At 43.4% G+C, this 26,476-nt stretch overlaps 1 protein-coding gene across 1 annotated transcript in view; it reads right to left on the bottom strand.

Annotated features, from left to right (window-relative positions):
• Positions 1 to 26,476, bottom strand: part of lama5 (laminin, alpha 5) — a 322,932-nt gene that overhangs the window by 56,831 nt on the left and 239,625 nt on the right. The window contains exons 39-53 of the mRNA XM_073061956.1: positions 25,796 to 25,900; positions 25,528 to 25,611; positions 21,535 to 21,765; positions 19,055 to 19,168; positions 17,041 to 17,168; positions 16,818 to 16,898; positions 14,872 to 15,086; positions 11,353 to 11,453; positions 8,187 to 8,367; positions 7,131 to 7,274; positions 6,885 to 7,036; positions 6,044 to 6,154; positions 5,835 to 5,946; positions 3,760 to 3,927; positions 34 to 230 (exon numbers count right to left, since the gene is read on the bottom strand). Of these exons, the coding sequence (XP_072918057.1) occupies positions 34 to 230; positions 3,760 to 3,927; positions 5,835 to 5,946; positions 6,044 to 6,154; positions 6,885 to 7,036; positions 7,131 to 7,274; positions 8,187 to 8,367; positions 11,353 to 11,453; positions 14,872 to 15,086; positions 16,818 to 16,898; positions 17,041 to 17,168; positions 19,055 to 19,168; positions 21,535 to 21,765; positions 25,528 to 25,611; positions 25,796 to 25,900 (2,124 nt within the window). The remainder of the gene's footprint in view (positions 1 to 33; positions 231 to 3,759; positions 3,928 to 5,834; positions 5,947 to 6,043; positions 6,155 to 6,884; positions 7,037 to 7,130; positions 7,275 to 8,186; positions 8,368 to 11,352; positions 11,454 to 14,871; positions 15,087 to 16,817; positions 16,899 to 17,040; positions 17,169 to 19,054; positions 19,169 to 21,534; positions 21,766 to 25,527; positions 25,612 to 25,795; positions 25,901 to 26,476) is intronic.

Genomic DNA, 26,476 nt, shown 5'->3' with positions numbered 1-26,476 from the left:
CAATCTGTTGGAGAACTACATCCAAAGCCTTACCTTGATCTCTGCCAATAACAGCTCACTGAGTTTGTTCTTTTCGTTTACTTGTCCAGTTTTGTAAACGGCTTCATTAAGAGCATCCCTTAGGTCCATCAGCTGGGAGTTATGCTTCAATAGTATGTCATTGATCCTCTTGATCAAGTCCATCAGGTCTTGTAAAGGTTTATCCAGCTGATTTTTGACAAGTTCAAGTACTAAAGGAGCAATCAGAAAGGAGTTAATTATCTAACCAGGCCCAAAACGTCCACAGACTGAGTACAATCTACACTATCATTAGGAAAAGGGTTTTGTCTGCTTTTCTAAGTGAAATTTCTCCTGAAATACAAGGGCCTTTGGTAGGCTTATGGATTATATTTTTATTCTCATATGGGTATTTAAATAGATACACAAGGAACATAATAGAGATAAATGCATATAAGATATATAGGAACAGAATTAGGCCATTTGGCCCATTGAGTTTGATCCGCCATTTCATCATGGCTGATCCAATTTTCCTCTCAGCTCTGATCTCCTGCCTTCTTCCCGTATCCCTTCATGCCCTCACTAATCGCAAATCTATCAACCTCTGCCTTAAATGTACATAAAGACTTGGCCTCCACAGCTGCCTGCGGCAAAGAATTCCACAGATTCACAACACTCCGGCTAAAAAAATTCCTCCTCACCTCCGTTCTAAATGGATGGCCCTCTATTCTGAGGCTGTATCCTCTGGTCTTGGACTCTCCCACCATAGGAAAGATCTTCTCCACATCCACTCTATCCAGGCCTTTCACCATTTGATGGGTTTCAATGAGGTCACCTCTCTTTCTTCTTAATTCTACTGAATACAGGCCCAGAGCCATCAAACACTCTTCATATGACAAGCCATTCAATCCTGGAATAATTTTCCTGAACCTCCTTTGAGCCCTCTCCAGTTTCAGCACATCCTTTCTAAGATAAGGGGCCCAAACTAGCTCACAATACTCCAAATGAGGCCTCACCAGTGCTTTATAAAGTTTCAACATTACATCCTTGCTTTATATTCTAGTCCTTTTGAAATGAAAGCTAACATTGCATTTGCCTTCCTCACCACAGACTCAATCTTCAAATTAACCTTTAGGGAATCCTGCACAAGGACTCTCAAGTCCCCATGCTCTTAATTTTTTGCATTTTCTCTCCATTTAGAAAATAGACTATCCTTTCATTTCTTCCACCACAGTGCATTACCATACACTTCCCAAGACTATTTCTTTGCCCATTTTCCTAATCTGTCTAAATCCTTCTCTACTTCCCCAAAACTACCTGCCCCTCTGCCTATCTTTTATATCATCTGCAAACTTTGCAACAAAGCCATCAATTCCATCATCCAAATCGCTGACATGTAACATTAAAAAAAAATCAGTCCCAACACAGACCCCTGTGGAACACCACTATTCACTGGCAGGCAGCCAGAAAAGGCTCCCTTTATTCCCACACTTTGCTTCCTGCCCATCAGCCACTGCTTTATCTCTGCTAGAAACTTTCCTGTAATGGGCTCTTAGCTTGTTAAGCAGCCTTCTGAAAATCCAAGTACACAACATCAAAAGATTCTCCTTTGTCTATCCTGCTCGTTATTTCTTCAAAGAATTCCAACTGATTTGTCAGACAAGATTTTCCTTGAGGAAACCATACTGACTACAGCCTACTTCATCATGTGTCACCAAGTATCCCAAGAGCTTATCCTTTCTTCTGCTCCTCCCCTTCTTGAAGACAGGAGTGACATTTGTGATTTTGCAGTCTTATGGAACCATTCCAGAATCTAGTGATTCTTGAAAGATTATTACTAATGCCTCCAGAATCTCTTCAGCCACCTCCTTCAGAACCCTGGGGTGTGCACCATCTGGTCCAGATGACTTATCTAACTTCAGACCTTTCAGTTTCCCAACAACCTTCTCTCTAGTTATGGTAACTTCACACACTTCATGACCCTGACACTTGGAACTTCTGCCATACTGCAAGTGTCTTCCACAGTGAAGGCTGATGCAAAATACCTATTCAATTTGTCCGCCATTTCTTTGTTCCCCATTACTACATCTCCAGCATCGTTTTTCAGCAGTTTGATATCACTCTCACCTCTCTTTTACACTTTATGTATCTGAAGAAACTTTTGGTATCCTCTTTAATATTATTGGCCAGCTTACTTTGGTATTCCACCTTTAGTTTCTTAGTGACTTTTTTAGTTGCTTTCTGTTGGTTTTGAAAAGTTTCCCAATCCTCTAACTTCTCACTAATTTTTGCTCTATTATATGCCCTCTCTTTGGCTTTTATGTTGGCTTTGACTTCTCTTGTTTGCCAAGGTTGTGTCACCTTTCTTTTAGAATACTTTGTCCTCTTTGGGATGTATACATCCTATGTCTTCCGAATTGCTTCCAAATATCTGGCATGTCCCCTTTATCAAAGTTATCCAGGGCATCCAAACATGCGACATCCACTGCTTTGTCCTTGTCTGTTGTGTCTATTGCAACATCTAAAATCTTCAACAGACCTGCCTAACAGGCCAACTCTACCCCATTCTATAATCATTTTAGTATCTCAGCAACAGATTCTTGCCTGACCGCTTCACTTGTACTTCTTCCCATCTGGTGACTGCTCACAGAAATCAAATTCTATTTCGGATCAGTTTTGCAGAACACCTGTCTTCAGTCTGCAGGGGTGAGTTAGAGCTCCTTGTCACCTGCCACTGTAACTCTCCAGTCCTCTCACACTCCGACCTGTCTGTGGCCTCCTGCAATGTTCTAGTGACACCCAATATAAGCTCGAGGAACAACACCTTACCTCCTTTCTGGGCACTTCATAGCATTCTGGATTAAATGCTGAATTCTAAAACTTCAGATAATTCAGTCCCTCTATCTCAGAACTGGGGATTGCTGCTGTAAGTAATTCAACTGCGATACAGATTCAGTTGTTGATTAGCACAGCCTGACTTTTTGGGTGCGTCCAACAACCCTGCATTTTCATGATTTTCTCAGTCTCTAACTACGGTCATTCTCAAAGGTGTTGTTCTATTTTGTTTCTCTCTAACTGCCCCAATTAACTCTTGACTGGATGACCTCTACAACTCAGCAAAGCTGGCCTCAGCCTGTCACAGACAATCCCTTTGCCCTCTCCACCACCCTCCATCTTGTCTGCAGCTCGGAACTAACTTGTTTTCATTCCTGATGGAAGTTCTGATGAAGGGTCTCCAATCGCAAAGTCTAATCCCGATTCTCTTTCCATAGATGATGCCATGTTAAGTCTTTATAGCATTTTCTGTTTTTATTTCAGATTTCTAATGTCAGCAGTTCTGTTTTGATTTTATTAAAGATTAACTTTCCTTGTTACACATGCATTGAAACATAGTGATTTTCCACCCCAGGCTAATTGATCTATAGTTTCCTGCCTTCCTTCTCCCTACTTTCTGAAATGACGTTGTTCACTTGCTAGCCTTAAACAACTCAGTTTAATGTTAATTGAGAGTCACAGCATGGTAACAGGGCCTAGGTCTTTGCAATGTGGGAGGAAACCGGAGCTTCCGGGCAAACTCAAACAGTCATAGGAAGAAGGTGCAGATCCCTTACAGGCAGCAGTGGGAATTGAACCCTGGTCGCTGGTGCTGTAATAGGGTCACATTAACCACTACACTACTGCGGCAGCTGTACAGTAACATATTCTTATTCACCTGCCAACCTCACTAATCACACACTCCAGCCCCACATGCCTGGTACTCACATTCCTGTGCTTTATCCTTCTCTTCCTCAGCCACGGCGTGCTGGCTGCTGAAATTGCGGCTCCTCATTTCCTTCAGCAACATCTCGACCTCGGCAAGCTTCTCCACAAATTCTTTGGCGGAGGGCATAGTGGTGTTCATCTGCGTTTTATTCATCTGGTCAATCAGATCTGACGAGGAAAGGTTTCACAGGGACGTCAGTGTTTACTCTTTGCCACACAATTATACTGGTAGTATGAGTCACAAGTAACTCTTTATCCAGCCCAGAAGAGGAGCCACCAGGCTAATGTCTCTGTAGAAACGAAGAGCCTGAGGAAGGTCTCAGATGCAAAAGTTGAGGTGTCAACTGATGTACTGATAAAGAGAGAAAACTCATCAAGCTGTCTGGAGTTTCGTTGTAAATAATGTTTTATTAATCTCTAGAGAAATTAGTGAACTATTCATCACCACCATCATTATGTGCCATGTTGTATGACATGGGTCATCATGGTCTTTCGACCATGATTATACTTGGCAAATTTTAATAAAATATTAAATAAACAATCCATAGTACTCTTCATAAACACAAATTAAGCTACAAATCATATGGTCAACACAGGAATTCTTCCACCAGACCAGGCAACTTTTAAAAAAATGCCAGTGATTTACCTTTATTTCCCATCTAGTCTTTCGTTACCTGAGAAAGCATTATTTTTAATTTCTGAAGCGCATTGAGCTGATGGGAATAAACAATGGGATTACAATGGGAGTTACTGTCGCCAAGCAGAAAGGCTGATCAACACCTCCACCCGCCCCTCCACACCCCCAACGACCACTGCTTTCGCGTTTCCTGTCAGAGTCGCCCTACACGCAAGAAGATCTGCAGATGCTGGAAATCCAAAGCAACGCGCACAAAATGCTGGAGGAGCTCAGCAGGCCAGGCAGCATCTGTGGAAAAAGTACGCAGTCAACGTTTTGGGCTGAGACCCTTCAGTGTCTGTTGACTCTTTTCCACAGATTCTGCCTGGGCTGCTGATTGCTCCGGCATTTTGTGAGAGAGTCACTTTGTGCCTGGCATCACTTTACGTACATACAGATCAATGTATATTGTATAAATGTATATTGATTTATCTGATTGTGTTTCTTTTTGCTCTGGAGTAACAATTAGTTTGTTTCCCAGTCTTGGTGAAGGGCTTCTGTCTGAAGTGTCCACTTCCACAGATGCTGCCTGACCTGAAGAGTTCCTCCAGCATTTTGTGTGTGTTGCACTGGGTTTCCAGCATCTGCAGATTTTCTCATGTTTAGTTTCCTTTACAAGTGTGTACTGGAAATTATATTAAACAATCGTGTCAGATTTGTGCAAATGAGTGGTTGATGGTTGGCATGGTCTTGGATGGGCCACAGCGCTCGTTTCCATGCTGTGTTTATCTGCGATTCTTGGATCTGAAGGCAAAGGCATTGGCCAACATGCAGACATGTACAGGCACACACAGACATGCATGCATGGACGCAGATAACCACGTGTGCTCTCACACACCGAAAAGGAATGAAAAGGCAGATTTTGTAATTGGCTGATGCATAAATACCACGCTAAAAGGAAGATTATTTTTGGGAACAGCACACACAGAATGCTGGAGAAACTCAGCAGGTCAGGCGCATCAACGGAAAAGAGCTCACAGTCGACATTTTGGGCCGAGACGTTTCTCCAGGACTGAGAACGAAGGGGGAAAAGGCCAGAACAAGAAGGTGGTGGGGGGTAGGGAAAGAGGCCAGCTGGAAGGTGAATGCTGCAGCCAGGTGGGTGGGAAAGGTCAATGGCTGGATAAGAAAGAATCTTGTAGGAGGGGAGAGTGAACAATAGGAGAAAGGAAAGGAGGAGAGGACCCAGAGGATAAGTGGGAACAGAAAGAGTTCTTGCTCAGCCTTCTCTATCATTAAACATAGAAGACAACCACGTGACCGTGCAGTGAGAAGTAGCAAGGTTGTCCTGTTATGGTTGACAAGAGTAATAACAAGCATAAGTAAGCACTAGTCTGGTAAGGAGCATTTCAGCAAATAATTATACTATTAGTATTTCAACAGAATCAATGGTATTTACCTAGAATTGTTTTTCTGAGCCTTGTGATGTTATTAAGCAACCCAGCAGCATGCCTGTGGGTTTCGTCAACACTCTCTGCCAGTTGTGTTGCCTTCTTGTTTGCCACGGTGACCTGGAGAGGAGGGTGGGAAGGGGAAGTGAGGTCAGCAAAAGGTCTCTGCAATAGAATGCCACAGTGCCAAAGGACTTTGCCAAGAGAGGTCTCTTGCCTTTTCTTCAAACGCATCCAGGTCCTGAGTCAGGTTCATGCTGTCAGTCTCCAGCTCGTCAGTCTGGTCCTTGGTTTGGTCCTGAGTCCCACGATATCTGCTCAGCTCATCCTGGACAAATAGCAGCGGCATACAACCATGAATTAAGAGCCTTTGAAGTGGCAAACCCACGACAACAGAGCCACCAATGCACAGAAAGCTCCCAAGATGGATGGGCTATTCACACAGGATCATGGCATCTCAACTTGAACAGTTTTAGATAGGCAGTTATCCCCATTAGGAAGAGCAATGGTACAATAATGTATCAAGGATTCAGCTGCTTGCTGCTGCAGGAGATTGGTTAAAAGTAGGAATTCCCAGAGATAATCCACGAGAGTTATAGAATTGTCTGACAGTGTGGAATAGGCCCTTCTGGCTCTCCGAGCCCTGCTGCCCAGCAATCCCCGATTTAATCCAAGCCTAATCACAGGACAATTTACAACGTCCAATTAAGCTACCAACTGGTGCGTCTTTGGACTGTGGGAGGAAACCCACGCGGTCAAGGGGAGAACATACAAACAGGCGGCGATGGGAATTGAACCTGGATTGCTGGTACTAACCACTAGGCCATGCCACATATGCTGTATTAATCATAGACTAATACAGCATGGAATCATGACTTTTGGCCCATCTATTCCCTGCCTACCTTGCGAGTCCCAGCTAAGCTGGTCCCTGGACCCCAGGTTGGGAACTCCTGCTCTAAACCCTTCCTAGTTGTCAAGAATGTGAAATGAATTCTTCACAATTGTCTCTTCGCTATTTACACGGGGGCGTAGACCTAGGATATCACGGTTCCACTCACCGCAAGCTGCCCCAAGCTGTCGTTGAAAGCGTCCATCCGCTTCCACGCCACGGAGCTGGCGCTCACGTTTGAAAGCTGGGATCTGATGACAAGCAACAATGCAGCCGTCTTGTTCAGATCTTCCAGAAGAACCACGACACAACTATCACAAGCTGCAACAGAAGAACAGTTTGGTTTTACTCGGTGCTGTCTGAAGAGTACAGAGGAACAAAGTCGAAGTCTTGAAGAGAAAGGAAGACAACTCACGTTCACACTTCATGGAATGGACTCCGTCAATGACAGGGATCTCGTACAACTGTAGACAGGTATCACACTGCCTGCCCGCCAGCCCATTTTTACACACGCACTCTCCGGTACGAGGGTTACAGGGCCCCCCGTTGCAGTTACACACTAAATCAAAATCAAACACAATTTATTCAAAACTTCTAAAAGATTTAATTGTGACACATTATACCTTCACTGCCTCGAAATTGCTTAACTGGAGGCAGCAGAAATCACAAATTCCACGGTGGCTTAGGGAGACAGGGCCGTTTGTGATACCGGCACAGGCTATCAATGAGGAGACGACATTACAGGGTCTGGCACTGAACATCATTGTTAGAAATACTGCCCAGATCTACAGGTCCGTGAGATGGAGAATGCCAAAGATCTAGCACAGTCTGCATAAAGAAACCTCTCCCTATCTCAGCCCGAAAAAGCTGTTGGAAAGGGAGAGGTGGGGACAAGAGAGATTGGAGAGGGAGGGTGGGAAGAGGGGGTTTGGGGCAAGTGGGAGGAGGGAAGGGGAAGAGAGAAGGGGAGGTGGGGAGAGGGAGATGGGGAGGGGAGAGGAGATAGGGAGGTGGGTGATGGGGAGAGGGGAGGTGGGGAGGTGAGGAGAGGGGAGGTGGGGAGAGGGGAGGTGGGGAGGGGAAGGAGCAGGGAGTGGGGGGATTGGAGAGTGGAGGGGAGGAAGAACGGAGAGCCACTTATCTGTGCTCTCTCTCATGGGCTTGGAGTCTGTGTCCCCTTGTTCAAAACTCCCCAAGGACAGAAAACAGCCTCTCAGTGACCATTAAGAATCTTGTTAAATTTGACAGCCTGCCAAGAATGAGCAAATAGATAAAATAATGGAGAATTTGGAATAGCAACCTGTGATTGTAGATTGCAGAGGAATGAGACGAGTTCCTCTGTTATAGCACAGAACGAGTGTTCCCGTTGCAGCACACTTAATTAAAAAAGCCCAGTACAACAGTAGGCGATAATTTACATAAATGCATGAAACACTGGACTTCCTCAGCCTCCCCTGACTGCACCACTTACTTCGGCAACCACTCGAGCTGTAGCTCCAGTACCCCGGCAAACACTGCTGACACCGACGTCCAGTTACGCCCGGCAGGCAGGGGCACTGGCCGCTCTGGGAGTCGCACATTTCGTTCTGGGAAGCCACGTCGCAGGAACATCTCTGGCAACCAGCACAGCTGTCATAGCCATAAAGTCCAGCCTATAAAGGAAAGCTGTGTGAGAAAGCAGGCTTGGAAACATGCATGCAGAAGAAACTGATGTGTGAGGGTATTACACATCCCAGAATTCAAGCAAATCAACCATCGGTCTTCACTAAGTTACTCGCTGCATTGGGTTGAAGGCTTCAGTGAGTTCCTGACTTTTTTCCCAGGAAGAAGGAAAAACACAGACAAATTGCCTGACCATCAACTCTCCCCTGGCTCAATAAGGAGGGAAATGGCTCCTAAGCCAAGCCTTTTCTTGAGTCATTTCTGGGTCCAGGCCAAACGAAGTTGAGTAAAAAAAGCAGACAATTCAATTCAACTCACCCATACTGACCAAATTAGTCCATTTGCTCACATTGCTATAAACCTTTCCAATCCATGTACAGTACTGTGCAAAAGTCTTAGGCACATACAGTTGCAAGAAGTTTGTGAACCCTTTCCAATTATCTGTTTTTTCTGCATTAATTACTCATAAAATGTGGTCTGATTTTGACGTAAGTCACAATAATAGACAAACACAATCTGCCTAAACTAATAACACACAAACAATTGGACTTTTCATGTCTCCATTGAACACATAGTTTAATCATGCACAGGCCAGGTTGGAAAAAGTATGTGAACCCTTGCATTTAATAACTTTTTAGAAGCTCCTTTAGCAGCTATAACTGCTACCAAACGTTTCCTGTAGCCGCTGATTAGACTTGCACAACAGCGAGGAGGAATTTTAGATAATTCCTCCACAGAAAACTGTTTCAGTTTATCAACATTTCTGGGATACCTTATCTGAACAGCCCTCCTCAGGTCATGCAACAGCATCTCAACTGGGTTAAGGTCTGGACTCTGACTTGGCCATTTCAAAACATGAATTTTCTTCTTTTTAAACAACTGTTATTTAGTCTTGTGTTTTGGATTATTACCTTGTTGCATCACCCAACTTCTATTAAGCTTCAGGTGATGGACTGCTATCCTGACATGTTTTGATACAATTTTGAATTCATTGTTCCCTCAACGACTGCAAGCTGCCCAGGCCCTGAGGCAGCAAAGCAGCCTCAAACCACGATGCTCCTTCCACCGTGATTCACAGTTGCGATGAGGTTTTGGTGTTGGTGTGCAGTGCCCTTTATCCTCCAAACATAGCAGAGTGCATTTCTGCCAAAGAGTTCAACTTATGTCTCATCTGTCCACAGAACATTGTCCCAGAAACATTGTGGAACATCCAGGTGGTCTTCTGCAAACTTGAGATGTGCAGCAATGATTTTTTTTGGAGAGCAGTGGTTTCCTCCGTGGTGTCCTTCCATGAACACCATTCTTCAGTGTTTTTTATTATATAGTGAACACGTGAACAGAGACTTTAGCAAGTTCTCGAGACTTCTGCAGGTCTTCTGCTGTTACCCTTGGGTTCTTTTTACTTCCTTCAGCATTCATTGATTCGAACTGCTGACTCATAACTTTTGAAGAAGGCATTACCTCAGAGGTTCACATACGTTTTTGAAACTGGACTGTGATTGTTTAAATAGTGTACTCAGTATTGAAGGAAAGTAGTACAATTGTTTGTGTGTTATTAGTTTAGGCAGATTGTGTTTGTCCATTATTGTGGCAGATGAAGATGAGGCCACGTTTTATGAGTAATTAATGCAGAAAACCAGGTAATTGTAAAGAGTTCACAAACTTTTTCTTGCAACCGTATATACAGCTAGGGTGCCTAAGACTTTCGTACAGTACTAGATTGGTCAAAGTGGAGCAGAGAGAGTGTTTGAAAATATGGCAGGAGCAATGGATGCTGGGAATGGCGGGGGGTGGTGTGTGCGCAGACACACTCAGTCCTGAGACACCAGGCAAGGTCATTTGATTCCAAACAATTGGTTTATTGATCATTACAGAAAGTCTCTCTGGTGCTTCCTGCTCCCTCTCCCTTTTCTCAACCACGATTCCATCTGCCGGCCCCCTTCCCATTCTCAGTCCACAATAGAGAGAATTTACAAGGATGTTGCTGGGTCTGGAGGGGTTGGGTTAAAAAGAAAGATTGAATTGGTTAGGACTTTATTCCTTGGAACATAGAAGATTGAGGGGAGATTTGATAGAGGGTAAATGCAAGTAGGCTTTTTCCACTGAGGTTGGGTGGGACTACAAGTAAAGGTCATGTGTTAAGGGTGAAAGGTGAAATATTTAAGGGGAACATGAAGGCAAACTTCTTCATTCAGAGGGCTGTGGGAGTGTGGAACGAGCTGCCAACACAAGTGGTGCATGTGAGCTCGATTCTACATGGATAGTAGAGGTATAAAAGATTATGGTCCGAGTACAGGCCAATGGAACTAGGCAGTTTAAATGGTTCATCACGGATTAGATGGGCTGAAGGACCTGTTTCTGTGCAGTACTTTTCTACGATTCTAACAGAGGTCCATATCATGATCAGGTCTATCATTACTCACATGTCATGAAATTTGTTTTTTTTGCAGCAGTACAATGCAATACATAAAATTACTACAGTGCTACAGAACTGTGCAAAGGTCTTAAAACACCCTAGCTATATACATGTGCCCAAGCCTTTTGCACATTACTGTACCTATCCAAAATGTCTTAATTACCATATCATAATTGTACTGGTCTATAAATTTGCTTTGGCAGTGAAAAAGTTACTACTTGGGTTATTCTTAACTCTTCCCTTTCAATCTAAACATGTTCCCTACTGTGGGGAAAAGACAGTATCAATGTCTCTCATGATGTTATAAATCTCCATAAGGTCACCTCTCAGATTCCGAAGAACTACCGGTAGGTAAAATTGCCCCAGCCTATCTAAACTCTCCTTCTTTCCAAAGCCCTCCAGACCCAGTTATATCCGTTTAAATCCCTGTGCACCTTTTCCAGTTTAATGACATCGCTAATGAGGACTGATTGCCAAGAGCACAGCACAGAAAGACTCTAACAATGGCAGTGAGCTGCTCCTTCATAATAGGCAATAGCTCTGCCCGGACATTGCTTACCTCACAGCGGTCACACTGTGCTCCTGTCACCCCAGGTTTACATCGACACTCACCAGTGCGGTCATCGCAAGACTCGGTACCACAGGGTGAACAGCTGCATGCTGGGAATTCACAACATGAGAAAGACAATGAAAAAAAACTTGCAGTTTTACGTACTAAAGACAAAGTGTGACATAGTTTGAAGTCCAATTGAAAGGCCTAAAAATTCATCCCTGGTTGTGAGCGCTAAACAGATGGGGCTGCACTCAGCATCAACATTCATTCCATTGACTTCATTGGAATGAATTTCAAAGTTCAAAGATCAAAGTAAGTTTATTGTAAAAGAACATATATAATCACCATACACTGTCCCAAAGTTCGTTTACTTGCAACCTTCACAATAAAAGACACTAATAAAAATAGAATCAATGAACTACAGGCAAAGACTGACAATTAATGTGCAAAAGAAGACAAATTGTACAAACACACAAAAAAAAGTAATGATAATAATAATAAATAAGTAAAGAAATAACACTGAGAAGATGAGTTGTAGAGTCCTTGGGAGTGAGTCCATAGGCTGTGTTCAGTGATGAGGTCAGTGTTATGGTGAATGAAGTTATCCATGCTGATTCAAGAGCCTGATGGTTGAAGAGTAATAACTGTACCTGAACTTGGTGGCGTGAGAGGTAAAGCTCCTGTACCTTTTTCCCCACTGATAGCAGTGAGAAGAGAGTATGACCTTGGCTGCGGGGTCCTTGATAATGGATGCTGCTTTTTTGTGGCAATGCTCCTTGTGGATTTCAGAGGCAGAGTCCATCACCAAGGACCCCGCCGCCAAGGTCATACTCTCTTCTCGCTGCTATCAGTGGGGAAAAAGGTACAGGAGCTCTACCTCCCACGCCACCAAGTTCAGGAAGAGTACATGTGGCTATTGCCACTGTAGGGTTGTCGAATGTGGATGAATATGTAGACTAGGTTGCGTATATTCCAGTGCAAATAATATGGCAAAAGACCATGTTTAATTTACGCCTAACTCATAATCCATTTGTGATTTAGTGGTCGTATCATCAGAATCAGGAAGCTTTGGGATCAAGTTGAGTTCAAAGTTCAAAGTAAATTTAGCATTGAAGTATATATAGGTTACTAGATACTACTTTGAGATTCATTTTCTTGTGGGCATTCACAGGAAATAAAAGGAATAGGATTTTATGAAAAACTATGCATGGACGTACAAAGGTTGCTAAACAACTAAAGTGCAAAATGAAACAAACTATGCAAATTAAAAATAAAATTGAGAACACGAGTTGTAAAAGGTCTTTAAAAAGTGAGCCTGTCGATCACAGGATCAGCTCAGAGTGATGCTGAGTGAAGCTATCAATGCCTGATGTTGCAAGGTATAACTGGTCCTGAACCTGGTGGTGAGGGACCAAAGGCTTCTTTTTCTCCTGCCCAATGCTGGCAGCAAGAAGAGGACAAGGCTGAAATGGTGGTGCTCTTCAATGATGGGTGCTGCTTTCCTGTGGCAGCACTCCACGTAAATGTGCTCAAAGGTTGGGCATACATCTTGATGAGTTATGCTCAGATGGATAGAAACTATTGAGGACCAAAATGAAGTTCCTTCTAATGTTCTGGTTGACATTTACCCTTGATAAATCTCACCCAGGAGGAATGAAGTAATTACTTACGGGACATGCTGCCAGCAAACTGCTCTTGTAATTTTTCACAAAATACCTATAATTGCACTTCAAATTGATTAATTGACTGTAAAATGTCTTGGGATGTCATGTGTACATTAAAGATACTTCATACTCTGGTCTCATTTTCTCCAGTACTTTTAAGGAAGAGAAGCTGAATATGATAATAATTATTGAACCTCCATTTACATAGAAGGTTTAACAGGATACGTTCAAAAGGTCTTGCGCAGTAAAACTAGCAACAGGGACTGAGCAGAATGCCACACAAATCACCAATGATCTAGATGGTTGGTGGAAACGGGACGGTGGTTGAATGGCTAAACTGTTCTCCCACGGGGCTTATATATCTGACAGCCTGCAGGCAATACCAATCCACAGAAGAAACTCATCTAAATCCTGGAGATGACAGTAAATACAGCAGAGCCAGGAATAGTTGTTGAAAGGAAAAGAGGAACGAGTTTATCCAAATTGTTCCCAGCTGTGTGCAAATGATGCCGACAATCATCTTAAAACAGGTTGGAGAGACACGGCAGGAACCCCGCTTTGTGTCAGCACGCCCTCAATGTAGACTCAGAGGATGTATTTTGGAGAGCTGGAGGAGGAGGAGGAGGAGAGTTAAAGGCCAGGAACACATTTTTTTTTTGGCCACATTCAAGGGAGATTAGGTTAGAAAGAAAATACAGAATTCAGCATGAAATTGAAAGGATTTGTCACTCAGTGACAGCCTTTCAAAATTAGTTTCTGTAAACCTGATTTATGTCATTACTGACTTGCTATTCAAAAGCAGACGCCAAAGGATTGAGCACATTTGATATTTTAAGTCCTTTTCAAAAAAAAATAAATCGGATAGACTCCTCAGTCTAGTTAGGGCAGGAAGTTTAAGCCAAGAGCAGCCAGGAAAACAATCAGCTAACTAAGAGCAAAGGATATAAAACTGCAGATTGATGGCCAAGTACAAAAGCTGAAGAAGTGCGAGTGTCAGAGATCCTTAGTTCTGGACTGTGGCAATTGCAGATACACAAACACACAAGAGACAGCAAATAATGGGTTTTGTACGAGGCACTTAACTCACAAAACAAGTAGTTACATCTGCCACTGAGAGCCTGTAATTTTGCTTACATAATTAGCACTATTTGTGATTGCAGACTTTGAGCTGAATTTTCCTCTGGGGCAGATTTTCCATCAGGTATGGGTTAGGGCGGGAACACTATTCAAAGTTTCAAAGTAAATTTATTATTGAAGTACATATATGTCACCGTATACACTGAGATACATTGTCTTACAGGCACTTACAGGAAGATAAATGATTTATGTAAAAATCTATACACAAAGTAAACAGGAGAAAATCTGCAGAAGCTGGAAATCCAAGCAACACATTCATACATAAAGTAAAATGAATGTGCAAAAGAAAACAAATAGTGCAAATAAGAAAAATAAATATTACTGAGAACATGAGTTGTAGAGTCCTTGACAGTCAATAGGTTGTGGAATCAATTCAGAGTCAAAATGCTTTGGATCAGTTCAGAGTTGAGGTGAGTAAAATTATCCACTCCAGTTAAGGAGCCTGATGGTTGTAGGGTAGGGTATTTTCCTGGGTGGGACATCTGCTCAAACCTCTGACTAGGAAAGAGAGGTGGAAGTAGGGAGGGATGGTAAGAGAGGAAATTACCTGTCTTGTGACAGAAACGAATTGTACTTATTTTCTCAGAATATAATTGCATCAAATTTAATGTATTTCTCAAACAAATATTACGTGTAATTTAGAACTGAATTAGGCTGAACGTCAAACAAAATCATTCTCTGGATAGAATTCTATGTGGAAAATATAATGAAGCACTAAACTTACGTGCACAGTTATTGCTGATCAGCGCATCGCCATAGAAACCTGGGGCACAGTGCTCACAGTGAGGCCCAGCAGTGTTGTGCATGCACCCCAGACAAACTCCCGTCAGTGAATCGCAATTACTGAAGAGCATGTTGGAGTCTGTGTTGCCATTACAACTGCACGGCTGACAACGGCTTCCCAAAACCGTTGGGTTTCCATAGTAGCCTGGAGCACACCTTCACAATAAAGGACAAGGCAGAAATGGTTAGAATAATTTTTTTTTAAAATCCATGCAAGTTTATAGTCATAAGAGCAAATTATGCAAGGATCTAGATTATACCGCAGGTGAAAGCACGATTTGATCAGTCCAAGGTAGGCACAGGATAGCTCAATAGCTTCCCTGCCATGGACCTTTAATGATATGGATAGTGTGGCTTAGTAAACACAATACACAGATTCAGGAGGTTAGGAGAGTCATCTCCAGGGATGCCAGCTGTTCACCGTGGTTATGAAGCAACAGTCATCCATAGCCTATGTACCATAAAACCATAAGACATAGGAGTAGAATTAGATCATTTGGCCCACTGATTCCCCACTACCGTTTAATCATGGCTGATTCATTTCCCTTTCAGCCCCAATCTCTTGCCTTCTTCCCGTACCCCTTCATCCCTGACCACCGACTTGGGCTCCACAACTGCCTGTGGCAATGAAATCCACAGATTCCCACCCTTTGTCTAAAGTAATTTCTCCTCCTCTCGATTCCCAAATGATGTCCCTCTATTTTGAAGCTGGACTCCCCCCCCACTATAGGAAACATCCTCTCCTCATCCACTCTATCCAGGCCTTTCAATATTCAATAGGTTTCAAGGACATCCCTCCTCATTCTTCTAAATTCCGTCGAGTAATAGCCTAAAGGAATCAACTCCTCCTCATACGACAATCTTTCATTCCTGGAGTCAGTCTCATGAACTTCCTCTGAACCCTCTCTAATGTCAGCACATTCTCTCTTAAATAAGGGGCTCAAAACTGCTCACAGTACTCCAAGTGAGGTCTCCCAGGTGCCTTATAAAGCCTGAACATTACATCCTTACTTTATACTCTAGCTGTCTCAAAATGAACGTTAACATAGCTTTCGCCTTCCAAGCACCGAATTAACCTGCAAATTAACCTTTAGGGAATCCTGCTCAAGGACTCCCAAGTTTCTGAATTTTTGAATTTTCTCTCCTATTTCTTATCTTCACAACTGGCTGTCTTTTGAGAATTATTATACTTGACTAATCAGGCCTAAGTATAGATCGGGATTGCAAAGTCCAATCCAACAGGCTTCAGTACACTGTAGTTGTATTCCTTGAACAACCTCCTGCTGCACAGATCTGCTGGACCCAGTTTCATGGGCACCCTGGGTTTATTGGCTACCCTTACAGAGAAAGTGGTTGGAAGGAACTTTCTGGTGGGCAAACATTTTAATTCTCATTCTGTCATGTTGGTCCATGGCTCCTTTTTTGCCAAGATGAGGCCACCCTCAGGGTGGAGGAGCAACACATTATACTCCGACTGGCTAGCCTCCAACCTGATGGCATGAATACCGATCTCTCCTTTCGGTAAAAGATGTTTTCCCTTCCCTCCCCCCTCTTCTATTCCACACTCTTCTCACTTGCCTACCACTTCCCCCGGTCCCCTCCTTCTTCCCTTTCTCCTAAGGCCCACTCTCCTCTCCTATCAGATTCCTTTTTAGTCCTGATGAAGGTTCTCATCCTGAAACGTTGACTGTTTATTCATTTCCATGGATGCTGCCTGACCTGCTGAGTTCCTTCAGCATTTTGTGTGCTGTTTTTTTTCTTATTATGCCTTAAGTTCAGCTATTGCAACAGATCCCATTTTAATGGATCAGATATATCAGCGACACTGGTCGACACTGCATGACGTTATGCACATTAATAATGCACGGCCGCTCACGTGGCACTGACCTTTCACAATTTAAGCCAGCATACCCTGGTTTACAGAGACACTGCAAATGGCTTCCACGTTGAACACAGTCCTTTGCAAAGCTGCGAACAAAGTCAAGAGCAGTGAAAAGTTATGAAAATAAACATTAAGGAACAACAATTTAAGACCAAGTTCATTTTAAAGACCACCACCTGCTGTGGTCTGATCGGTAAACGATGGATCTGGTGGTCCAGGTATACATACTTGTTAGAAGAAACACTGAGGGGGCATGGACACTGTACACAGACAGAAGCTGCCTGAAGAGTGGTGCTAGGAACCAAACCGGCCTTACAGCGCTCACAGTTGTCTCCCTCTGTGTTATGCTGGCAGTTCTGTGAAGAAAAGTTTTATAATTAAACACATGGCTGGCTAACTCGCTCCACTAACATTTAGAGATACAGCGCGATAACAGGCCTTTCCAACCCAACAAGTCCGCATTGTTCAATTACGCCCATACGACCAATGAACCCACTAACCCGTATGTCTTTGGAACGTGGGACCAGAGTACCCGGAGGAAATCCATTTACAGGGAGACTATACAAACTCCTTACAGACAGCAGCGGAATTGAACCCAGGTCACCGGTGCTGTATATCGGGAGCCATTTTTGATCATTAATATTATTGGCAGGCTGGCAAATGGGAAGGAACCAAGGCTCCAGCACTGCAGGAAGCACTTGTGCTCGAGTGTAGCCGAGTAAAGAAAGAATGAATCACCGTGGCTCACCAGTTAACGACTATGCCCTTTACTCGGTGTGTAAATGGTTGGTGCTGCAGTACTACCAGTGTTGTGAAGCCCAGAAATCTCAGTGTGCATTTGTCTGAAACTGCACATCAAGCTGAGCCTCGCTGTCTGATATTGAAACTTACACTGGGTAATGTTGGGGATCTCACTGGTTTCTGAGTCATTTTCAAAAGATGGAAAAGCGATGTTGCATCTACAAACCTTTTCTAAATGCAAGCATAATTCAATAAACATACCAACATATTAGTAAAATTAAAACTGTCAGTTTTTAAGTGAAACTACCTCTCATTCATTTAATTCCATAGCAACAAAACATAGGTAAATTTTGGGATTTCTCCCATAAAATCAATAAACCACATATCCCAGTTGGCAATAATTTAGGGGCGGCATGGCAGCTTAGTGGTTAGTACAACGCTTTACAATACCAGAGACATCGGTTCAGTTCCTGCTGCTGCCTGTAAGGAGTTTGTACGTTCTCCCTGTGACTGCGTGGGTTTCCTCCGGGTGCTCCGGTTTCCTCCCACAGTTCAAAGACAGACCGTTCGGTAGGTTGATTGGTCACTGTAAATTGTCCTATGATTAAGCTCGGATTGAATCAGGGGATTGCTGGATGGCACAACGCGAAGGGCTGGAAGGGCCAATCCTACACTGTATCTCAGCAATAAATAATGTCAATCTGCAACCAACACAGGTTGCAATAGTTTTGCTGTTGCTATTAAGATCTTCCTTGTACCCAGCTACTGTTATCTTTACTTGTCACTTAAACCACCCTGCCATTGTATCCATTCCATTCCTTTCTTTAACCAGTCCGGCCCTTCACCCAAACACTGATCTTCCCCTTTTGATCCTTTTCCTTCTCGAAAACCTGGCACATTACCAACACTTTGAATTTTCAAGAAATATCGCCAAGCTGAAAAGTTAACTGTTTCTCTGGTCATAAATGCTGCCTGAAGAGTTGAGTGTTTTTATAGAACACAGAGCAGTACAGCACATATCAGGCCATTCAGCCATCGGCCACGATACAAATCTAAACCTATCCCATTTAGGTGCACACGGTCCACATCCCTCGATTGCAGGGACTCCCAGCCTGGGGTCCTCAGACCCCTTGCTTAGTGGTCTTGGTCCAAGACATAAAAACAGCTGGGAACCCCTGCTCTATTCCCTACTTGCATACATGTCTCTTAAGTGTTCTCAGTTCTCCAGGGAGCACATTCCAGGCACACACCACTGTGTAAAAAAATGCATCGCAAATCTCCTTTAAACTTACCCCCTTATCACCTTAAACTTGTGCCCTCTAGAATTTGACATTTCCACCCTGAGAGAAAGACTCCATCATCTATCTCAGCCCCTCATAGCTTTACACACTTTTCTCAAGTTTCCCCTCAGCTTCTGATGCTCCTTATTTGTTTCTTTTATAAAGGAAGTTCTTAATTCAATATAATTTAATAAACTGCAAAACAAGTGAAATACACTTACTATACATATTCCAGATCCATCAAGACACTGGTCAGAATGGCCATTGCAATTACAGGGCACGCATTTCCCTAGGAAAAGGCCCTTTGTGTCCCGATAATAACCTGGTGCGCAGTCCTTTCGGGGACAAAGAAAGGAAAAGTATTCAGAGTTTGGAACACTTAGTTTTCCTCAGTCTTCCAGATAGTCATACCTGTACTACAGTGGCAAAATTAAATCCAGTTCGAGCATCAGCACCAGTCGCAGTCTTGTTAATGAAACTGGTGTTAACAGCAGCAATCTCCATTAAATGACAAAATACCCAAAGCAAATTGATAAAAAAATGCAATGATTCTCAGATGCCTCAAAACGCTGCAATTTTTGTCAGGAAACTGTGTCAAGAGATAGAGATTAAGGTACAACGTGGGACACAGGCCCTGATTCGCCGTGATGTAACAGAATTTCTCAAGAAGCAAAATAGCCCTCCCTGCTCCTAACGATAACTTGCAAATTATGAAAATCAAAGCTGCTTTTTTCCCCTCTTTCCCAGTTCAGACGAAGGGTTAACTGTTTCTTTTTGTACCAGCTCCGTCCGATCAGCTGAGAGTTCGCAGCATTTGCACTATTGAGGCTCGGGGTGCCAGAGTTCAATTCCAACACCCTCCTTTAGGACAGCGTGGTAGAGCAGTGGTCAGCAGAACGCTTTCGAGTTCAGGTGACTCAGTTTCAATTCCTGCCGTGGGTTTCCACCCAACAGTCCAAAGATGCAGCGCGTTGTAAGATAATTGATCATGGCGCATTGTTTCACGACTGCGTTAGGATTAGGAACTGCTAACATTATGTCTTGCAGGGTGGGAAGAACCTATTCTACACCGCATCTCTACATAAATAAACTCAAATCTCTACACAAGGTGGCCCATTATCCTGGGCAATTTCATTTTGACTTTGATATTTCTTCTTCCTGTCCTTTAGGATAAGTATTTCAAAATTTGTATTCCTGATATAAAATACACTTGAGCCCTACAGTATCAGCTGTCCATTAGGGACAATGAGGTAAATGCTATAGATCCCCAGACCCCTGCTGTGTTAATTCTCTTCTGGGAATGGAAATCTGTAAAAACGCCCTCTGGATGGCAACAGGCCACTGATGATGGGGTGTTAGCTTTCATAAGTCGAGGGATAGAGTTTAAGAGTCGCGATGTAATGATGCAGCTCTATAAAACTCTGGTTTGGCCACACTTCGAGTACTGCGTCCAGTTCTGGTTGCCTCACTATAGGAAGGATGTGGAAGCATTGGAAAGGGTACAGAGGAGATCTACCAGGATGCTGCCTGGTTTAGAGAATATGCATTATGATCAGAGATTAAGGGAACTAGGGCTTTACTCTTTGGAGAGAAGGAGGGTGAGAGGAGACATGAGAGAAGTGTACAAGATATTAACAGGAACAGATAGGGTGGACAGCCAGCACCTCTTCCCCAGGGCACCACTGCTCAGTACAAGAGGACATGGCTTAAGGTAAGGGGTGGGAAGTTCAAGTGAGATATTAGAGGAAGGTTTTTTACTCAGAGAGTGGTTGGTGTGTGGAATGCACTGCCTGAGTCAGTGGTGGAGGCAGATACGCTAGTGAAATTTAAGAGACTACTAGACAGGTATGTGGAGGAATTTAAGGTGTGAGGGTTATATGAGAGGCAGGGTTTAAGGGTCAGCACAACATTGTGGGCTAAAGGGCCTATACTGTGCTGTACTATTCTATGTTCTATGATGAGAACAATATCTGATATAAATCTAACAATGTAAACAGAGGCCATTTGGTTCAATCCGCCTGTGTTAATACCATAAAGAACCCATCAACTGACTTCACGAGAGATTCTGCAGAAAGTGGAAATCCTGAGCAACACACACACAAAATGCTGGAGGAACTCATCAGGTCAGGCATCATCTATGGAGGGAAATGAACAGGAGATGTTTTGGGCTGAGACCCTTCATCAGGGCTACAGTTCTTTCCTAGAGTCCTAGAGATTTTACCCTGACAGGTTGTCAGAAAAGATTCCACTTTGGAAAAGAATGCAACTCTGCAAAGGATCTCTCAGCCGCTGTTGCACTTACTGGCAGAGAGGTCAAGAACTAGGAGACAAAAGAATCAGGGCAATCTGCAAAGGAACCAAAACTAGTGAGGTAAAATTGTTTCATGAAGCACGCAGTTGAGCTAAATGGAAGCAGACTGACTGAATGGAAGGTGAAGTACAGAGGATGCAGGAATGGAGTCAGCTAGACCTGTTCTTACCTGGAGTCATTACAAACTCACTGGGCCAAGGCCTCTTTTCCCTTTTGGTCCAGTCTATACCTGTGCTACCACCAGTATTCTACATCTGAAGGAAGGTCATTCGCAAGTTTAAAAAAAAAGATTAGCCGCACAGCCCAACTTTCCAAGACATGGATGATTAATTTCCCCACCTACAAGGAATTCACACAGTAGTGACCGCACACAAGAAGAATCCCTCATACCTGACAGGAATCCCCTACATAATTAGCCGGGCAGAGACAGATTTCCACGTTGCTGGCGGCATCTCCATCTCCAAAATCAGAAGCTTGCTCGAGGATTACGTTCCGCAGCGCGACAAGCTTGGCCAATTGGGAGTGAAGGGCTCGGATCTGCAGGTCACCCAGGCTGGCCAACACCATCATCATTTCTTCTCTCGACACAGGGTTATGTGTTTGTGCATGCCTGAAGTTACTCTGTGCAAAGAGAAATTTCACCTGACATCAAATGCAATTACACCTTAATTATCGGAAACATGATTCAATTTCTATACGGGTGTCTTCTCAGCTCTTATTTTCCACAACAATCCTATGCTTTGTTTATCAGAAACACGAGATTTCCACAGACGCTGAAAATCCAGAGCAACACCCACAAAATGCTGGAGGAGCTCAGCAGGTCTGGCAGCATCTATGGAAATGAATGAATAGTTGACATTTTGGGTTGAGACCCTTCATCAGGACCAGAAAGGATGGGGGAAGAAGCCAGAATAAGAAGGTTGGGGGGGGGTGGGGGGGAGGGAAGGAGTATAAGTTAGAAGTTGATAGGTGAGGCCAGTCAGGTGGGGGTGGGGTGAGAAGCTGGGAGGTGATAGGTGGAAAAGGTAAAGAGCTGGAGAAGGAAACTCATATGAGAGGAGAGTGGACATTGAGAGAAAGAAGAAGAAGAGGGATATGAGGGGAGGGGTAACAGGCAGGTGAGGAGAAGAGAAGAGGTAAGAGAATGAGAATCAGATTTACTATCACTGGGATGTGTCATGAAATTTGTTGACTTAACAGCAGCAGTTCAATGCAATACATAATATAGAAGAAAAGAAACAAAATAAAATAATAATAAGTAAATCAATTCCAGTATATGTATATTGAATAGATTAAAAATCATGCACAAACAGAAATAATAACTGCTAAATATTCCAGGTCTACTGAGCAGAATTGGAACAGCATTGATATACTTGCGCACCAAGAAGAGTTGATCATGAGGCATACTCCTCCACCTCTGCTTTTGAGAGACTCTATAGAACTATCCTGACAGTGTATAGTAAACCCATCAATCTGAATTGCTGAAGGGAGGGGCCAGAGAGAGGAATTGAAGAAGAGAGAAGGGGAAGGGAAAAAAATTGCTGGAAGTCAGAGAAATTGATGTTCATGCCATCAGGTTGGAGGCTACCTAGACAGAATATGAGGTGTTGCTCCTGCAACCGGAGAGTGGCCTCGTTGTGGAGTAGAGGAGGCTGGGGACCAACATGTTAAAATGGGAATGGAGACCAGATTTAAAATGGTTGGCCAGCAGGAAATCCTGCTTCCTGCGGATGAATCAAAGGTGCTCGACAAAATGGTCCCCCATTTTACATTTGAGTCACACCAAGCACATTGGGAGCACCAATACAATAGATGACCCAACTGATTCACAGGTGCAGTCTTGGAAGGACCGTTTGGGGCCCTGACTGGGGGTGAGGGAGGAGGTGAAGAAGCAGGTGTAGCATTTCTTCCACTTGCAGGGTTAAGTGCCAGGATGGAGAATAGTGGTGAGGAATGAATTGACGAGGAAATCATGGGGGGGGGGGGGGGGGGAGAGGGCAGAACAATCCCTGCGAAAAGTGAAGGGGGGTGGGAAGGTAAAGATGTATTTGGTGGTAGGTTCCCATTAAAGATGGTAGAGGTTGCGGAGAATGACGTGCTGGATGTAGAGGTACTGGGGTGAGAGGTGAGGACAAAAGGCACTCTATCCCTGTTAAGGTGACGGTAAGATGGGGTGAGGACGGATGTTTAGAAAATAGGAGAGATAGGGGTGAGGGCAGGATCAATGGTGGAGGAAGGGAAACTCCACTCTTTGAAGGAGGAGGACATCTCTGATGTCCTGGAAAGGAAAGCCTCACCCTGGGAACAGATGCTTGGAGCCAAAGGAACTGAGAAAAGGGAATAGCATTTTTACAGAATTGAATTGAATTGACTTTATTACTTACATCCTTCATATATATATAAGGAGTAAAAATCTTTATGTTACGTCTCTGTCTAAATGTATAGTAATTTATAATAAATTTCATGTACAAGATAGTCAATATAACATAGAAATACAGTTGTGACAGCATGAATTAATCAGTTTGATGGCCTGGTGGAAGAAGCTGTCCCGGAGCCTGTTGGTCCTGGCTTTTATGCTTTGGTACCGTTTCCTGGATGGTAGCAACTGGAACAGTTTGTGGTTGGCATGACTTGGGTCTCCAATGATCAGGAGACAGAATGGGAAGAGGTATAGTCAAGATAGCTGTGGGAGTCTGTAGGTTTATAAAAGATATCGGTAGACAGGTTGAGAAAGGGGAGGGAAGTTTCAGAAATGGACCAAGTGAATTTAAGGGCAGAATGGAAGTTGAAGGCAAAGTTGATGAAATTGATGAGATTGTTTATCAGAATGCATGGCTTAACCTGCCTTCCATTCTTGAAATACTGCTCCTCTCTTCCTTATAAACCACAGAACATGCACTTGCACTCCACATATTTCTCTCCAATGCTAAACTGCTGAGCACAAGTGAAGAATTAGTGTTTGACACAACTCCACCCCACTCTAAGTTAGAGGGTCTAAAACAGGGGTTCCCAAACTTTTTTACATCATGGACCCCAACCATTAACTGAGGAGTCCGTGGACCCCAGGTTGGGAACCCTGGGTGTAAAGCCACACTTTGTGAATAAACCCATTACAGTTTGTTTAAACACTCTCAAAGGAGGGAAGAAATTCTTTGTTTTCAAAGGCACTGAATCCGAACTAGACTTCTAATGGTATTGAACAAACAAGTCTTCAGTTCTGGTCTCCTCATCATAGGAAGGACGCGAAAACTTTAAAGAAAGGGTGCAGAGGAGACGTACCAGGGTGCTGCCTGGATTAGAGAGCGTGTCTTATGAGGATAGGTTGAGCGTGCTAGGGCTTTCCTCTCTGGAGTGAAGGATGATGAAAGGTAACTTGATATGTGTACAAGAGGCATAGATCAAATGGACAGCCAGAGACTTTTTCCCAGGGTGGAAATGGCTAATACACAGGGGCATAGTTTTAAGGTGATTGGAGGGAAGTTTGTGGGGGGGGGGGGGGTTGGTTTCAGAGGCGGGGGTTTTTTTTACGCAGTAAGTGGTGAGTGTGTGAAATGCATCGCTGGGGGAGTGGTAGAGGCAGATACAATAGGGATATTTATGAGACTCTTAGATGGGCACATGGATGAAAGAAAAATGGAGGGCTATGTGGGAGGGAAGGATTTAAAGACCTCGATAGACTGGATGAGGAGAGGATGTTTCCTATGGCAGAAGTGTCCAAGACCAGAGGACACAGCCTCAGAAAAGAGGGGCGTCCTTTAAGAATGATGAGGAAGTATTTCTTTAGCCAGAGAGTGGTGATTCTGTGGAATTCTTTGCTATAGGCATTTGTGGAAGTCAAGTATTTATGTATCTTTAAGGCAGAGGTTGATAGATTCTTGATTGGTCAGGGCACAAAGGGATATGGGGAGAAGGCAAGAGATTGAGGGCGAGAGGAAAAATGAATCAACCATAATGAAATGGCAGAACAGGCTCAATGGGCCAAATGGCCTAACTCTGCTCCTATATTTTATGGTCTTATGATTGGATTGATCTTGGAGTCAGTTAAAAGGTTGGCACAACACTGTGGATTGTGCTGTCATGTTCTATGTTTCATAAGACTATCACAGCAGGTTGTACTTGCCTTCAATGACTGCATTCCATCGATACACAGAGCTCGAATGCAACCAACCAGCATAAACAGCCAAAGACTAATCTCTCTGCCTTTCTTTTCTGTTTAAACTTCAAGCCTGAAATGAATGGTCATTGCAACAGTCCTGTCTGTTTCTTTGGGCGACGTGAACTTGCTTGGTACTTGAAACACACAGAACCAATCAACACTCAGCATTGTTGCAACTGCAGTCTTGCAAGATGTTGACGCAAATAATAAATTAATCGATTGCAAACCTCCACCAGCTGAAGCTGGTTCTCATGAAGCTGTCCAGGTGCAGGATACTCCTTGGCTACATACATTATGGTCATTTGGTTTCCCTGAGGAATAAGGAGGAAATGGAAAAATATGAAGAAAAATCCCCAACTAGAAAGATCAGTTAACCATGTCTGAATGATATGTAATTCAGAATTAAAAGGTGTAGCACATTCCAAAAACTCTACACTCCAGACTCAGTTGCTTACAGAGAAGTCCACATGAGCTGAACTTTTACACAAATCTCACCTTCAGAATGACATCAGGGCGAACTTCGACTGGTAGTGAGATGATGTCACCGCGCAGAACTTCAGATCGAAGCTGATACTTCAAGAGCCCTCCGTACGAGGAAACCTTCAAAGGAGGAAAGGCTTTTGTTACACCTGACCGGAGGTCTAAGGCGCAAGTTGAAGAACGGAAGTAGTAAAGACTTGAAAAGGTTTGCACAGCGCCAAGTTATTTTGTGGATAGGGAGGTACAACAGTCCCAAGAATTCATGCAGAAAATGATTGTTTACTCTGACACCCAAGTTGTTTAGAATGTCTTATCTTATGATAAGATGGAATCCGTCCTCAAAATCTTGCACTTTATTGTTTACCATCACTGCTCATTTTTTCCAATAGCTTTTACACTTTATTCTGCATTGTTTCACCTTATTCAGGGGTTCCCAACCTGGGGTCCATAGACCCCTCTGTTAATGGTAAGGATCCATGGCATTCAAAAGGTTGGGTACCCCTTCCAGCTCAATGCATCATGTAATGATTTCATCAGTATAAACAGAATGCAAGACTAGCTTTCCACTATATTTTGGAATATATGACAATAATAAACCAATACTAATACCATCCTGGATCTCTGCACCCACCATCTGGACGTTTAGGGATTGAATATAAATGCCGGCCCCCTGGTGACGCCCACATGCTAAAAATG

This window comes from Hemitrygon akajei, chromosome 11 (genome assembly GCF_048418815.1).
Source record: "Hemitrygon akajei chromosome 11, sHemAka1.3, whole genome shotgun sequence".
Lineage (NCBI taxonomy): Eukaryota > Metazoa > Chordata > Chondrichthyes > Myliobatiformes > Dasyatidae > Hemitrygon > Hemitrygon akajei.
This window is presented reverse-complemented; position numbering and strand designations above follow the sequence as displayed.